This window comes from Dama dama, chromosome 28 (genome assembly GCF_033118175.1).
Source record: "Dama dama isolate Ldn47 chromosome 28, ASM3311817v1, whole genome shotgun sequence".
Taxonomy (NCBI): domain Eukaryota; kingdom Metazoa; phylum Chordata; class Mammalia; order Artiodactyla; family Cervidae; genus Dama; species Dama dama.
The window spans coordinates 18571673-18589577 of NC_083708.1; the positions used below are offsets into that span (position 1 = coordinate 18571673).

Sequence of the window (17905 nt, forward strand, 5' to 3'; positions counted from 1 at the left end):
AACACTGTTTTAGAGCATGCCATCAAAAGCAAAACTAAACAAAGATTTTGCTTAGGGTTAAGGTATAAGGGTTGGATTTAACAGGCATATTACAATTGGAATTTGAGACAAATGTACACTAGAAAGTATGACATGTATGAAGATTCAAAGATAATCTAAAGATAACTGAGAATTAACTATGTTAACTTTATTTCATTAGTTAAATAGCCTGTCTATAATGTTCACAACTTTAATTACAAAACCGCCTTTAATGGTCATTACATTAATGAAGCAAATACTAAACATCAAAGTGATCACTCTTTACCTTTGAGACAGCAGGCATTTTATTCTCTTTTGGAACTGCCAAGTGTTTTCTTTTCTCTTCTGACCTGTAAGTCTTTATTTCTTCTTCTCCCTTTGCAGTTCTCCATTCTTCTTGCCTACTGAAAGAGAATTCAAAACCACATATCCTAATCTATAATTTCTGTAATCGATTTCTCCCCAAAGGAAATGTCAGGCATCAATGTTTTCTTTTCAGATGAGGCATGTGACAAAGATTTATGAGCTTCAATTGAGAGGCTGTGAGTTCTAGACATTTAGTATTAAATGACTGGATGTCTTCTCAGCAGGAAACAAACACTGTCCACTTGAACTTGATACTACCATTTCTGCTATGGTCTTTGGCAAATATAGTTTTAGCATCTAGGAACATTGTCAAACATTAAAAACAGAATTTAATTATAACAGTGTTGGGTTTATGCTGTTATAATCTTAGTGTGTCACAGAGATAGTTGGAATCTTCAAACAAACAGAGGGAGATCTACTACTAACTCCCAACGCCCTGAAAGAACCGCATTCTCTCCAGTGAAAGCAAGGTCAGGCCTCAGTCACGGAAAAAACTTCAACTCTATCCAGGTGTCAAGCTGAATTTGAGGAACAGAAGTTTTGGGGAACATTAACTGTGAAGTTTAATTTCATAGAACCTGAACTCACAAGGACAAGAGAATTGTTTTAGAATTGTAATTCCTTAAAACTTCAAAGTTTCTGAACTACAAGGGTATTTAATCTCTGAATTATAATTTTTCTCTGGAGTTAACACAGTTGGAAGGAAGTTAATATTCAAACTTGGAAGTGCCCTATAATGCTGATATTTTATTACTAAGGTGAATTAATGCTGTTATTTTATACTTAACTGCAGAACCTCTAATGCAGTTGGTTGGAATTCTGAATGGAAATGAATGAACTTAAATCTTGTGAAAAGAAAAGCCTTGGATTTAATTTTTTTTTTTAATTAAAACTTTTTATTGAGATAATTGTAGATTTACACACAGTTCTAAGAAATAATACAGAGAGGTTCCTTATATCCTCTACCCAGTGCCCTCCAAAGGTATCTTCTAAAATTAAAGTACAAAATTATAATCTGGATCTGGATATTGAATACAACTCACTGATATTCAGAATCACCCAGTTTTATTCTACTCATGTGTGTATGTGTGTATTTAGTTCTATCCAAGTTTATCACACGTGTAGGTTTCTATATCCATTGCCCCAGTCAAGAGACAGAACATTTTCATTACCACAAAGATCTCTTCTGTGCCCTGTTAATCATCACATCCACCTTACTCTTCTCTCCTCAGCCCCTCCTCCCCACAATGTCTAGCAACCACTAGTCTGTTCTCTATCTCTATGCTTTTGACATGTCAAGAATAGTCCCTAAATGGAATAATACATTCTCAGCATAAAGCCCTCAAGATTCAATCAAGATGTGTATCAATAGGTTGTTTCTGTTTAATAAAGTCGTATTCTATGGTGTGGATATACTGTAGTTTGTTTGATTATACACTCATTGAATGACATCTAGAGTATTCCTAGGTTTTGGCTATTACGAATAAAGCTGCTATTTGTTTGTGTAGAGGTTTTTGGGTTAAAATAAGTTTAATTTCTTTGGGGGTAAGTTCCCAAGAGTGCAATCAATAGATCTTGTGATAGTCTAGGTTTCTATGAATATGCCAAACTGTTCCAGAGGGGCTGCACTGTTTTACATGCATTGCTGGGTAAGAAGAGTGAACCAATTTCACTGGCATGCTCTAGAAGGAAAATCCATTTTAGAATGGCCCAGTTCTATGCCTGTTTGTAATGTATACATTCTGTTCTGCATTTTAAAGAGGCAAACCACTGCCTCACATGGAGAGAAATACCGTGGCCCAGTGCTACCTGTATTGAAGTTCAATATAAGGAAGCAAACATTCATGGAGATAAAAGTTATGTTCTTCACAGCTGTATCAATAATAGAAGTAATATTGTGATTTCCTATTTTATTTTTCTGAATTATTTTTCAATTAGTCAGATCTTTTTTTAAAATGATGGGTGTTACTTATTACTGCACCCTCTTCAAACCTTAACATTATAATTAACAAGTAGACATGAATATAACTAAAAATACACTAAGAGAATGTTCATCTGAGTGTATTTGTCATCAGATAAAATTATGGTTCAAATTTAAACTTTACAAAGTGTATAATCCTAAAACTTAAAACAAATTTGAAGTATCATCCCATCAAAAAGGCATAATCAGATTAAAAATATTTTAACTATACAATTACTCTATTAAGAACTAGATAATCCTAAAATCAAACTTGTTCCATTTTTTTTATTACAGTACAGTATTAAAATATACAGTAAGTATTAGCTGGGGTTCAAATGGACCTCATTCATGAGTATTTCATTACTAAAGAATCAAAAGGAATTGGATATAAACTTCTCTCACAGCAATGACCTTGAGAATAGGATTACATTAAATCAACACTTTTTAATTTTACATGTATACTTTTAAATGGGCTTCCCCAGTGGTTCATTTGGTAAAGAACTCGCCTGCCAACGTGGGAGATGCAGTAGACATGGGTTTGATTCCTGGGTTGGGAAGATCCCCTGGAGGAGGGCATGGCAACCCACTCCAGCATTGCTGCCTTGAAAATACAGACGGAGGAGCTTGGTGGGCTACGGCCCATGGGGTTGCAAAGGGTCAGACATGACTGAATCCGCTGAGCACACACACATATATTTTTCAATATTAAAAAAAACAATAATAACCTATCAATAAATAATGTATTTTCACTATGCCTGTGAATGATATGGTGTGAATGATTAGTAAAATCAATAAAAAATTCAGTTGCAACAAACTTTATGTTTTAAGATACAATTAAGCAAGACAAACTAAAGTTCAAATATGCTCCTCAGTAAAATCTTGCATATTTGTTCAAGCCAAATTTATAATTCCCCCCATTCACCTTAACAACTCCCACCCCTCTAAGTATCATTTACTTGAATCATCCTAGAAAGGGACATTTACTGAAATTTAACTTTTCTCCAGAGTCATGAATAGTTTAAAACATTAGCTCTTTTCAGATAAATTTAAGACAAATTAGAGCTGGAAAGGTACTCTGAAGACCAACTCAAAATGAATACAAACAACTCGTGGTACATCACAATTCTTAAGTCCCCTTACCTGGCTACACCAGATGATAGCTCAGGTACTACCACCCTTCGACTCCAAGCTACAAGATCCCGCTCTGTGGCTATTTCACTTCTTGGTGCATTACTGTGCATCTGCCGTACACCTTCAATTTGACCACTACGCCGTAGTCCTACATTAGGTGGTGAATGAACCTCTGAGGTAGAACTTGTAGAGCCTAAGAGCAAAAATTAATATAGAAAGCTGTATTTAGAGATATTTCTCTATTAGCTTATAACAGGAAACAAACCAAAAAAATATCATGAGAAAAAAAATCCATACTATCTTTCACATGAAACTTCATACTATGGCAAATAATCAAATTACCAAATCAGGAACTAAATCACAAGCAAAGCTTAATGAAAACAAAATTAAGGTTATTTAGTTGACCAGGTAAGTTAATGAATCATAACTACTATCTCCAAAGATGTAAAATCATTATTTTTCAAAAATGCCCACTGTATGTTTTGGGGAAAACCATGTAAGAAGCAAAAACAGACAAACCCAAGGACATTTATAGTTCATAAATCTGTTTTAAATTTTCTCTAAAATTTATTAATATACAACAATAAGGGTGATGAGATGTTCAAGAATGTGGCTTTGAATGTATTCCACTATCAAAGAAATTTATTCAAGAACTTTATTTGAAGAAATTTATTTTTAACATTTTTCTAAGTTAAACATGTTCATTACAAGAAATTTGTAAGAATATACCTATTAAAAAACTCATTGTCTATAGTTTGAAACGTTATATTATGAACACTTTCTTAGGTCATTAAATATTCTTCAAAAGCATGATTACTCTTATTTTGGCAGTCAAATAGTTCATATCATGGATTTACTATATTTGTTAAAGTGTGTGTTATAGGCTTAGACTGTTTCAATTTTTTAAATATTGCACTTAAAACAGTCACTGCTTACCTCTACTTAAACGGCTGGTATTACTGGTAGCTGCCTCACCAGAACGTCTCAGGTCTTGCTCCTGTTGTAGTCTTTGAATCATACTGTCCAGCGGGCTGATTTCCTGGTTTGCTTGCTGACTTAAAACTTGATTCAGTCCTATGTAAATCAAAAAAATGCTAATGATACTTCAAACCATTTCATTCATCAACCTCACTTTGAGTCCAGAATTAAACACAAATGTTGCTTGAATAAAAGACCTAAAACGAACAACTGTAAATGTTAGGGGAGAGGAAAAAAAGAGAAAACAAGGAAACATACTCCCTTCAAATTTAATTTATTAAAAATAACAATGATGACATAACTTTTACTAAGTGTTTACCATGATTCAGTTCCTTACAAAATCCTTACAATATCACAATTCCATAGGTATTATTAATTCTACTTTATAGAATTAATTCTACTTGATAGAATTAATAATACCTCTGGAATTGTGATATTGTAAGGATTTTGTAAGGAATATTGTAAGGATATTGTAAGGAATTAATAATACCTATAAAGTGGTACCTATAAAGTGGAATTAATAGTACCTATGGGATTATGGTATTATATTTCACCATGGTTTTATATATGGTATTATAAAGTGAAAACCAAAATAACTGTTCAAAGTCATATATCCAGTTAAGTGGCAAAACAAGGATTTAATCTTAGATCTTTTAAAAAGAGGCAAACCGGATTATCCACTTTCTCAAAAACCTTTACCGCTTTATTCAACAGATTTCTTATTGTCAACATAAGGAAAGTGATGAGAAAATCATCAACTCCCATTCGAATCTTCAACTAATGTTAAATTTCACCCTCCAAAACAGCAACACTCTTCATTCCTATCTTGCCTTTACACTTTTAAAAGTTGATCACTTCTTAAAACAATCTTCAATGTGAACAGGCTAGCAAGTTTTATTTGCTCTCTCACATCACACTATATTATTCGCCTTAATAACATTCATCATAATTAACTATATATCTGTTTATAACTGTTTACAAACCTATCTCACTCCATAAGAACAAGGAATGCATTTGTTTAATTCACTACTGAATACCACAGCTTAGCAAGTGTCAGGGACAGATGAGATTTATAATTTGTGTTGCCAAATGAATAAGTGAACCAACTCATCCCATACCAAATATAGACTTACTCTATTAGTCCCCAGAAGGTTATAAACAGATATAGCCCCAAATTAATTAAACCTCCAGTGTTCCTTAATTGTCTTACAATACTTAAGTATTATTAAGAATATAAAAAAATAATTTTTACTCATTTGTTCAAAACAATTAAAAACAAAGTTCTACCCAATTATCCATTTTAAAAGATTTCAAAAGGAAAATTTGGATGTCTATTCAAATGGTCATTTACCTGAGGAAGTTACCCCCATTTGAGGGATGAGCTGCTCCTCCCTGCAATTTTCACGACCAGGAACTAATCTCTGATATCTTGATGGATGAGGATTACCATCAACATCAACCAAAAAAGGGGGTGGCATGAGATGAGGGGCTTGCTGAGTCTGTTCATCTAATACAAAATTGTTGGCATCACGGATAAGGGGCCGATAGTCACTATGAAAGAACATCTGATCTGCAATCTATAAAAAGAAAGACCCATAAAAGACTGGACAAAGAAAAATCTATCATTACAGATTTCTAATGGAAGGCAAACATTTACATATAAATCATGGTATTAAACAATATAAAAGAATAATAATTTCTAAATTGTAAATAAATCTTTATCTGTACTTTCTGCATTAAATTTTATGATTAGAAAAGTAGATACTATGAAATCTTCCCTTGCACAGGAAGAGACTGTATTCATAAAAAACACTAAAAGTAACAATTTGAAATCAAATGGTAAAATTAAATCTATGCATAAATCTTTCAACAATACTTTTACTTTCCCAGAGCTACCATGATTTATCTTGTTTCTAAAATAACTACATATGGTCACTCTTTTAGTATTTTACAATGAAAAATCAATTTATTCTTTGAATTAAACTCTTGAATGAAACCAAACTAATACAATTTAAGAAAATCCATAAGTATACAGTAAGCATGGTTTATATAATGACATTAAAAACTGACATTTCTAAAATTTCTGAAATAAAAATTCATACCTAACACATCTAACTTCACAATTTTATCATTTGGAATTTCTTAAACCTGAACTTCCATTTTTATTATAACATTTTAAACAACTCTACAACAAATAATTTAAACCTTTTAGTCACTAGTCTCAGGATCTTTAATTTTTTTTTAAATTAGCTACCATCAAAGTAGGCCATACATTTTTTGAGAACCACATAAAAGCCACAGAATTGTACCCAGATAAATGCATATTATCCACATAAGTAAAACATTTTACAAAATTTCAACAAATCCCTCTATGAACATCTCTCATATATATATATATATGATATATCTCATATATACATATGATATATATAAAAGATATATCTTATATATCCCAACCTAAGAACTGCTATCTAGACTGTTCTAGCTGGCTAAGCAAAAAGTTATTTTTTCTGATATATAAAAATTATAACTTCCCTCCATGAAATATAACCCCTAAACATATGGATTTAAAAGCAAGCAAACAAACAATTATAAGGAGTAGATATACAGAGGCATCATCATACTCACCTTGTCGTATTTGCTACTGGAGCCAAAGCCGAAAATTAAAAGGTGTCCGTGCGAGTCTGTGCACGCAAAGTGCTGGCCGTCAGGGGAGCATTTGCAGTCAAACACTGCACCATGTCCTTGGCCTTCAATCTGAAACGTATTTAACCAACAATCAGAAAACTGCCGTTAAAATACAAAGAACTGACTGGTGACTACTGTTACTAAAATTTTATGGTAAAAGATATAAGTATATTTCCTATTGAAGTAAAGATAAAACACAGTATAGTACAAAATTTGTGAATATTCATGAAAAGTGCCAGACTAAAAGCCTCAAAAACCAATGTATTAGCTTTATCCATAGACCAGACACAAGTCAGGAAATAGAACACCACCATTCTCCCCCACCCATAGAATTCTGCTTCATGTCTTTAACCCAGATTTAAAATGTAATTGCACCTTACAGTCCATCTTATCTGTATTTAATCAAGCCGTTTCAGCAAAGGCTGACAATGTGGAGTAACTGTAGTGATTTTTGTAACTCTTGAAGTAACAGCCAGAGATCACTGCTCACAAGACACTAAATTTTTCTTTTTGGTAATAAATTCCCTTGATGGTCTGACTCATTTTTTAAATGGTGAATTTCAAAGGTTAAAGAAAAGGTTTTTTTTACCTGATAATTGTTTTCTGTTTTCCAGTTCCATTAATCCAGAACGAATGGGTTTCTCCCTGCAACCTGTCAATCAAACAGAGGTGGCCAATCACCACTCTGAATTTTTTGCTCTCAGTGCTTCTTCAGACTATGTTCCAGTTGAAAACTTCTTTAGCAGTGTTCTGAAAGAGTAAAAATTCTACCCTATCTAAAGCACATCTAGGGACTGAATTTCAGAAAACAACTAAAATAGGGAGTTGACTCCCTAACAAATAACAACTAAGGATGATTTTCAACAAATGTGACTGGATTTCTGGATTAGCAGAATCGGAACACACACACATTATCAGGTAAGAAATACCTCCTCTCTGTTCCGGTATCCACTGATCTAGAACAAATTGAGTTTTATTAGTAATATCCCAAAATCCCAGTAAATGCTTGGAAAAGAGAGAAGTGGTAATTTTCTGTAGTGTTAACAATATGGCATAGGGATGAATGTATAGTTCACCAAGTACAGAGTGAAATTAAAACTCAGAAGAATAGTTGACTTCTCAAGGAAGAGTAGTTGACTTCTCTAGTCAAGTTTGCATTCTGGTCAAAAGAGAAAATGTTCTAAAAGGAAGGGCTGTGCCTAAGAAGTTTCCATAGTACAACAAACAGGTTTACCTCAAAAAGAAAACTGGTTTTTCCTGTGGCTTGTTGAAATGAAGGAATGAGGACACTGGCGCTTACTAACGCTGTTTTGAATGGTGATAATAATAGAAAAGCAATAACTTTCCTTAAAACTTAACCACATGAAAGAAACTTGGTGAAACAATCTATGTCTAATACACTAAAAGATATACATGAAAGCAAGAAAATGAATGAGTGAAACAGGATCATTTCCTGGTTGTAAAGAATCCTGGAGGATAAGGTAACAGAGGAAGGAACTGATTCCAACTCTACTTCAAAACTATTCAAAACTGAGAAAGAGAAGAACTACTTCTCCAAATCAAGCTAAGTGTGTTAGTAGCCAGACAGCTTTCTATTTTCTAAAACATGAAAGGCTACAAGTAGAAATGTCTGGATTCACATCTCTATTTTTCAGTGCTGTCTAGGGAAATAAAACATTACATGAACTGTTATAAATGAATAACTAATCACATGAACAAAGTTTACCTCTAAATAGGATTTTACATAAGAAAATCAAGACCAAAGAATTAAAACTGTCTTGACCATGTGTTGTGATATTTTATTTACCTCAATTCCCTCAAAATTTCATAAAAGACAAACAGAAAACAAACCAAAAACCCCAACTACTTCATAAATCTTACATAATACATGCTTCCAATTCTACGTATGCAGCAGAATAGAGGAAGAGATCTGCAAGTCTGACTCAGCAATGCTAAAGGATATCTGACAGACACTCCTAAGTATAGCATCCTTCATATAATGTTTAGGCAATCCTGCTCTACATTTTCCTTTTGGGGTGGCTGAGGGAAGTTGTCATGAGGATTAATCAACCCTATATCCATGCTATCTACCAATGTTTACAGTTAGCAGAAGATCTCTAAAAGAATACCTGGGAGAGGTGAACTTTCAAAAAAGGAAAGAAAAAACTAGCAATCCTATTGAAGACCACTGTTTTCTTATACAGTAACAATTGCCATTGTGAATATGGCACGATGGTACTGATTTTCTTGGGATAAGCCATCTGTATAACTCCAGAGTTATGGAGAATATGAAATTGTATTTCAAAAGTACATTATTTGGATTAACTATTCACTAAAGAAAACAGATCTGCTCTACTTACAAACCAATTAGAAAAGGTGCCCATCACCACCTTATTTAAAATGCCAAATTTATCTTTAGAAAAAGGTCCTCAGATAATAAACAGTCCTAACTACAAAATGCAGTCTAGGCTTTCTAGTTGATACAAAGTAGGAAAATATTTTCCTATATAATTAAATAGGGCTTTCCCAGGTGGTACAGTGGTAAAGAATCCACCTGCCAACGCAGGAGACAAAAGAGATGTGGGTTTGATCCCTGGGTCCGGAAGAACCTCTGAAAAGGAAATGGCGAACCACTCCAGTCTTCTTGCCTGGGAAATTCCACTGAAAAAGGAGCCTGGAAGGCTACAGTCCATGGGCTCGCAAAAGAGTTGGACATGATGGAGTGCACATACACACATATATAACTAAATATACCCTAGCTATTTTTATGATTTATGCTATGATTAACTATACCAACCACAAAAAATAGTTCAGTACTTCTCTCTGAAAAGAAATATTTCTCAGATTCTTCTTAAACCAGGGTGAAAATATTTATGATTAAGAATACTTAAAGAAAAAATGTAATAATGAAGGCAGTGTTTGAATATGCATGTTTAACTAGAAATCAATGAACCTACATTCAAAAATGAAATGGAAGAAAATAAATATCCTCTCTCTTCATATTAAAACTATAAAGTTAAATGAAGCTATATTATCTATCAACTATACTTCAATTAAAAAAATATGTAGGAAATAAAGTTAATGAACCTACCATAAAATTAAATGCTCAACAGAATAAGTCAACATAAAATTTATTATTATGTATAACTTTTCTAGTACTTATAATCATGCTCCAGTAAGTTTAAAAACAGGAAAAAAAAACCACCAAATTTTCAAAATAAGTAAAGTTAAGATGAACTATTCCCCTAATAATATCAAGCATGCTTGCTACACACTATTTGGGACATATGCAAACGAAGACCACACAATGAAACTCATACTTATTAAATCACAATAAAGAAAACTGAGAAAATCAATGAGACAATGTTTACTTATTAATGCAAAAACTTCAAGAATGGGAGTTGAAAATAAACAGAAAAATATATTCAGTAACTATGATAAGGATATTTTGTTCTGTTTTTTTAAAGTAAAAGATGAAAAGACCAGAAGTTAAAATGACTCCTTTGTAGGAAAATTCTCATACTAACTGAAGAATTCTAGAAATATTTCCAAGAAATGAGCAGTACAATCTTGTTAGAGGCTTATATTCAACTTGGAAAAAATTGAATCAATACAAAAACTTATGAATTAAGAGCTTTGATGATGACAGAACTGTCATATTTAATGAATAATGTTGTTGTTTTAGTTGCTAAGTCATATCCGACTCTCTTGCAACCCCTGGACAGTAGCCCTCCATGCTCCCCTGTCCATGGGATTTCCCAGGCAGGAATACTGGAGTGGGTGGGTTGCCATTTCCTTCTCCAGGGGATCCTCCTGTCCCAGGGATAGAACCCGAGTCTCCTGAATGGACAGGTGGATTCTTACCGCTGAGTTAATGGCAAGCCCTTAATGAAGAATACTAATACCCTTTTCAAGACAGAATACAATCCAGAACTTCTAATATAATTCTTGTGAAGTAGAAAGATGAATACTTAAAGGAGACAGAAGAGTGAGGCCCAAGAATGAAAAGACCTCTCCTCTAGTAATGCGTACATCACAGTATCGCTGGGAAATGACAGAGATCATTTAAATGATCACTAGAGTCCTATCCAATTATAATATCCTTTACACCTAATTTTCAAGAAAGCTTTTGGAAGAACTGGATAATCTGGATATGAGGTATGCTAAAAGCACCAGGATGCAGACTAAAATTACAGGGTCTAGGTTACATCAACTGTGAGGAACACATACAGAGATGAATACAAGAAGTATGAATTCCTAAAGGAACTCAATCAGGATGGTTAAATATGGGCTTTCTTAGGCAGAATCATCTTTTTAATGGCATTACCCCAAGTCTATGACCAGGGTCAATTTTTGGGTGTCTCACACGGTAAAGAATCCGCCTGCAATGCAGGAGACCCAGGTTTGATCCCTGGGTTGGGAAGATCCCCTGGAGGAGTGAATGGCTACCCACGCTAGTACTTCCCTCATAGCTCAGTTGGAAAAGAATCTGTCTGCAATGCAGGAGACCCGGGTTCAATTCCTGGGTCGAGAAGATCCCCTGGAGAAGAAAATGGCAATCCACTCTAGTATTCTTGCCTGGAAAATTCCATGGACAGAGGAGCCTGGCAGGCTCCAGTCCACGGGGTCCCACAGAGTCAGGCAACTGAGCGACTAACATTTTCACTTTAAAATATATCATTTTAAAAAATATACTATTGATTAGAAGGGAACAAGTATCTCGCCTAGAAAATATTCCACAATTTAAAATTATGAATTTTAAAAAATACCCTAATACTTTTATGAGACAGACTCATATCCGAAGAATCAAAGAGCTGAGAAACTAAATTTATACTAAAAATTACCTGTAAAAAGCCCTTCCTTATGTATAAAGAACCTTTAAAGCTTATCAACCCGGGAAAGAATAAACTTAAGAATGTGCATGAGATAGTAGAGACAGACACTGTCATACCTATGATTAAAATATGCTCTGGTCACCTTCTAACTACTACTGTAGTTAAATGTAAATAAATAATATATCTTAAGGGAAACTATCACACTCCAATGGTCCAGGTATCAAATTACTTTAAAAGATTATTTCTAAATATTTACTTTAACACTGAAAATTCTTTAATTAATGGCAACATTATTACATATGAATTAAAGATAGCTGTTTAAAATAAATGGCTCCAAGATAAATAAGTTAATATAAAAAAGAAAACTGCTGTAACTGGCTTAATAAAACCAGTAAACATATAAAAGAGATTTTGAGGAATTCTAACATTCACCAAAAGAAAAATATATTACCGAAATAAATAACTCATTTTCAAATTTAACACTATTTTGTTTACCCATATTCTGATTTATCTGAGGAAATAAAACTGTTAATCAGGTCCTCCTTGAAATTTATTCTCTTCCTCTGGACTCTATGACACAGTAATAGCATACTGTCTTTCCAACACACTTTCTAGAGACTGTAATCTCTTCTCCATTCTGCTAAATTTGTTCAAGGGTTGACCCTTAAAACAATGAAGGAGATTAGGTCTGCCAACCCTCTGCACAAAAAATCCACATATAACATAGCAGCCCTGCATGTATGCAGTTTCTCTATTCCAACAGTCTGCATTGTATGGATTCAACTAACCATAGATTCTAGGGTAGTACACTGTAGTATTTATGACAAAAAATTTGCACATAAGTGGACCTGCACAGCTCAAGCCAATGTTGTTCAAGGGTCAACTGTACTTCTAAACGTTTAAACCTGCTACACTGTCCTGTCTCTATGAGTTAGACAGTGTTCTACATGGAAGAGCATAGTTCTTTCTCTCTACAAGCAGCTTTTCTAAGTAGTCTATCTCCAAGTGCTGGCTGTCCATTAACACAAAGATAGCCCAACACTGTATCACAACATATGAAAATATCAGTTTTCTTTCACATCTTTAATGTTTCCATTGATAGTATTATTGTTGTCAAGATTACATAAGCTCAACACTCTCCATACATTAAATTTTGTTACTCTCTAGTTCTAATCTTTTTGTCATCACAAAACACTATTATATAATTTTCTTTCACAAATTTACTACCCATTCCTACAGTATTTCATTATGATTTCACTGATGAAAGCAGATTTCCACCTAATCCAATTTCATACCTGAAATACTACCACTGGCAACCAACCTATTTTTCTCTTAGGTTTTGGAATATAAAGTAATTTACAAATTAATTTGCCAATTAACTCCCACTAAGTTAAATATTCTTTACTAGTAATATGAGGGTACCAACAAGCCACTTCACTTTGTGTTTTTCATTTTATTACCCATTTTTCAAAATCTATTCCAGAAAAACTTTCTAAATTACTCTATGAACATGTCTTAACATTTTTTATTTGGTTATTGATGTATTTCTCTTACTTCTTCCTCCTCTGACCATTCACCCCAAAGTGATCCTCACATCTTTAGATGTACCAATTATCTTTCCTCATAAACTATCTATCATTTCTAACTATTAAGCCACATTTACCTTTTCAGGTATATTTTATCTCCCCAAAAACTACAGCAAGGTGGAGTAAAAAGACAAAAAAAGGACAACGTCTACATTTTGTGCTTATGTACAAAATAAGCACTCAAATATCTGCTAATCAAAATGTTTATGCCTGCATATTTATATTCTACAATTTTATATACTTTCCCTTATAAACTATCAAATCTCAAATATCCCTGTGATAGCAAATCATGGAACACATCAATAAATCACTATGTAGAAGTAATTCACCAAATACAGTATGACAAGCAAGAGACAAGTTCACATTCATGGCAACAAATTTTAAGATGTTTTTCATACCAAGATATAGATGAGAAAGAGACAGACAGAATCAAAAGAATCCCAGAAATCTGTAAGAAAATGACAATAACTAAAGTTTAAAATCAGAAGACTGAAGGTAATTTCTTATGCAGAGAGGCTGAAACAAAGACTGGAAGCATAAAAAGTTTTTTAACAAACAGAGTGTAAGTATATGATATCTTGCTAGATGATGATAGGTTAGATAAGAGGAAAGGAAGGAGGAAAAAAGGAAAAAGATGAAGGAAGAGAGAGGAAGAGCAAGGTCTTGAAATCTTAATTCACAAGAAAACACAATACGAGATACACCTATTTCGAGTTTATTTCTCCCTTTCCTAGATACATGTAGCTACAATTATCCAAAACTAAAACAGAAGTCACACTGAGAACATGTTAATGTCAGAAGTATGCATGTGCAAAAATTCTGAGTGGTGGATTGGCAGCCTCTGCTTATTTGGAACGTTGCAAGGAGAAATATATTGTTCTGGATTAGTGGACACTGGAACATTTTTTTTAAAATCTCTTAAGTAAAAGAAAGGTTAACAATTATAAAAATAAGGAAAATTTGATTACATAAATGAAAATTATTATTTGGAATTTACCCAGGAAACAACAAAAGCAAAGCAAAACTCAAATTCAGTAAAACTGCTTTCTAGCCAGAGACATTGTACTCTTCAATATCAAAACCAGACAAAAGGCAAAAACTAGAGCTTTGAAAAACATTATAGAAATAGAAAGATATGAAAAGAAAGACAGACATAGCTAGAACAACAGAAATAGAGAGAAGAGAGCAGAAAAGATACAGCAAAAGTGCCAGACATACAACAAAAGCTACTAAAATGGGATCTACAAATTCCAAGTGGCCTAGTACTAAGAAATTTCAAAGTCCCCTTTCATATATTTTCAAATCAACTTAATATTCACTTAGTTTAAGTTGTAGTTAAAATTTAGCTATACTGTAATAAACTTACAGGGAAAAAGGGGTATAAAAACAACTCTGTTTTTAGGAACATTTATGGTCATATTCAAACTTCTAAACTTGCCTATCTCTTTCAGAGAATGGGGAATAATACAAAAGCCCTCAACTTTAGTTAAGAGAGTTTGTACACATTTTCAAGTTATTTGGAGGATTAATTTATCTGCCTCTTCACATTTAATAGGACTTTAGAGCCTCTTAACTAGAATTCAGAACAACCCTTATCAAAACAAGATAAAGTTTATCTCCTGCCACTGCCAAAGACAGAATGTGGGCTTGCTCAACTCTGTGCAATTAGTTTGAAATAGTCTTACTATACACTATCAACCTTTAATAAAATATCCCAAAATACTCAATCTTTGCCCAGAATACTTAAGTTACATAGGATCTGTTCAGCTGAAATATGAATAACTGACTAAGCTTTTAGATGAACATAAATAAGTAAAGCTTAAGGCCTAGAATTAGCATTTTGTTGTTGTTATTCTTTGAAGAATAAAATTATCTCATGTTAATCTTCTCTTTAGCTTCTTTCTCTGGTTCATTAAAAAAAGAAAAGGGCTCAAACTTTCCGCCTTACATAGTATGCTTTTTCAACAAATACTTTTAAAAGTTTATGTTAAGGTTATTTTATTTTTAGTTAAAAGATGAAACAGAGGGGCAGGAGACAGCAAGGAGCAGGTACTGTCTATCCCATTTTATGTCCTGAGTTAAACCATCTCACTCATTATATACTTCTTAGAAGTAACAAAAACAAACCCAACACACACCCCCTCAAGTGCTTTTATCATGCAGATCCTCTATTAAGAGGAAAGCTAGCAATAAAAGTTAAGGAAAATAACCCCATCAGTTTTTCTAGACAATACCACCAGCAAGTTGAGAATCTATTTATAAGATTCTGAAGTAAGTTAGGGAATTATGTAAGCAGACAAGGAATTAAAACATTTTTATCTCAATTCTCAATCTTAAATCTTTTAATGTGTTTACAGATTTAAATGGTCTTAAAAAGGTTTTAAAAATGTGCTTGATACAGAAAAAAAAAAGGAATTAGAATATTTATCTGAAAGATATCATGTGCCATACTAAAATGTTTCCTGTTTTAAAATCTATTACCTCTATTAATAAATTTGTTAAATTGTAATTACTATATGTGAAACATCGATTTTTAAAGATACTTTGAAGATATAAGATGTTTTACTTTAAAAATTGTTTTTATATTTCTGTAACAGGCAAGAAAAGTGCAGTAAAATGCTGATTAATACAAAATAATTATTTGTCACATGATTTCATTACATTTTGTAAAGGTATAAATTTCAAGTACAAAATTCAAAGCAGTCGTCTCAAGATATACTTGTTATTTTTAAGAATTTGTATACAGAATTTTGTTCTTTTAAAGGTACAATTTATATCCCTTATTTTCTGGCTTGATGGCAAATTGTAAGCTTCAATTTTGAAACTCACATGAAATAGTACTTAATCTCAACACTTTGTGTTAAACTTTTACCATTTCTAGTCTAAAAATGGGGTATATTCCACTAGAATTATTCATCCTTTAAATCGTCCAAAGCACTATAATGAGTCCCTCTACATGGTGTTCAAAAAGTGTTTAGTAAGTTGAACTTATGATCTAATACAATTAAATACGTACAATTTAATACCATGGATTGAATTTGTACTTGTCAACTTTTATGTTATTTTAGTAACTCAAAAACTTACTGATTAGCTACACACAGCCAAAGAGTTATAACTATAGCCAATAACTCAACATTCATGATAGCAGATAGTGAACACAAGCTTCTACTTCTCCCTCAAATGGTTTTTATTTTCTTAATAGCAATGCTGGATGCTTTATCTTCTATCTGCCTATAGATTTAAAAAAAAAAATGAAATAAACAAAGGAGTGAAGAGCAAAAAGTAGGGCACTTAGATAACTTATAAATTAAGAGACAGGAACAAACCATCAAGCTAAATAATAAGATCTCAAAAGATCTACCTCAAAGCTACCATTATGAAAATATTTTCCCTCTGGAAATATTACTAACAGGACAAAGCTGGAAGTTAGCTATATGTAAACAACCAACCATAACTAGAGACAGCATAGCATTAAGAACACATTAGCAGGGGACAAAAAACATGAGTTTAAACTCCAAGTGCCCATATGATAGCTTAGTGATCTGGATAAAGGTGGGCAAATCACTTCATCTCTGTACAGTTTCTCCATTCATAAAACCAGTAACAATAAAACCTACCCCAATTATACTGCAAGGTTTCATGAGACCCAAATGAGGTATTATGCATTTTGGAAGAAGTACTTTAGAAGCTGTAAATATCACGCAAAAAAGTTAAAAGGAGTATCTATATTTTAACAAGATGAAGAGTAACCAAAGTTCCAGTTTTTTAAATGCAAGATATTTTAACCCTTTTTAGCCTATGTTTTTTCTCATAGTTTGAAGATTCTATAGATAGCATCCAATTCTATTACAAAAATCTGTTTCTTCCACCCTTTATAGGCTTTTTTCTATCTTATTCATAGAAAGAACAGGAAAATAGCTTTATCTAAAACTCTTATTAAACAAATAATACTTTTTAAGGCAGTAATGTAACTAACCCCTTGCCTCATATGGTATAATATGGCTGACTTCTACTCCTGGTTACATCACTAGCTTTTAAAGGTCTAAGAGCAAGTTACTTCAACCTCAAGAAGCTGTAGTTCTTCTATCTACAGAAAAGGTGGAGTATTATTGTGATCAACTTACCTGATGAGGAAAAATTCACCTTCATAACTGAAAGGTGAGAGTAATATTCAAGTATGAGAGAAAACTTTCTCTCCAAACACTCTACTAATACATCAGAGATCTTTGAAAACATGAAACTAACATGTGTAGCCCACAATTTGTGTTCTTTTGTATAAAGGCAAACTGAGACAGGACTTCCTTATTCGACAGAGATGTTCCAAAAAGGAGCAAATCAGAAAC

The 17905-nt window shown here is 33.0% G+C and overlaps 1 protein-coding gene across 3 annotated transcripts in view; it reads right to left on the reverse strand.

The window, feature by feature from the left end:
* Positions 1–17905, reverse strand: part of PHIP (pleckstrin homology domain interacting protein) — a 120648-nt gene that overhangs the window by 47600 nt on the left and 55143 nt on the right. For 2 of the 3 annotated variants that reach the window (XM_061131783.1, XM_061131781.1), the window contains exons 16-20: positions 7082–7210; positions 5805–6030; positions 4412–4549; positions 3485–3668; positions 305–422 (exon numbers count right to left, since the gene is read on the reverse strand). In XM_061131783.1, coding sequence (XP_060987766.1) covers positions 305–422; positions 3485–3668; positions 4412–4549; positions 5805–6030; positions 7082–7210 — 795 coding nt within the window. The remainder of the gene's footprint in view (positions 1–304; positions 423–3484; positions 3669–4411; positions 4550–5804; positions 6031–7081; positions 7211–17905) is intronic. The other variant, XM_061131782.1, reaches the window with a different exon arrangement.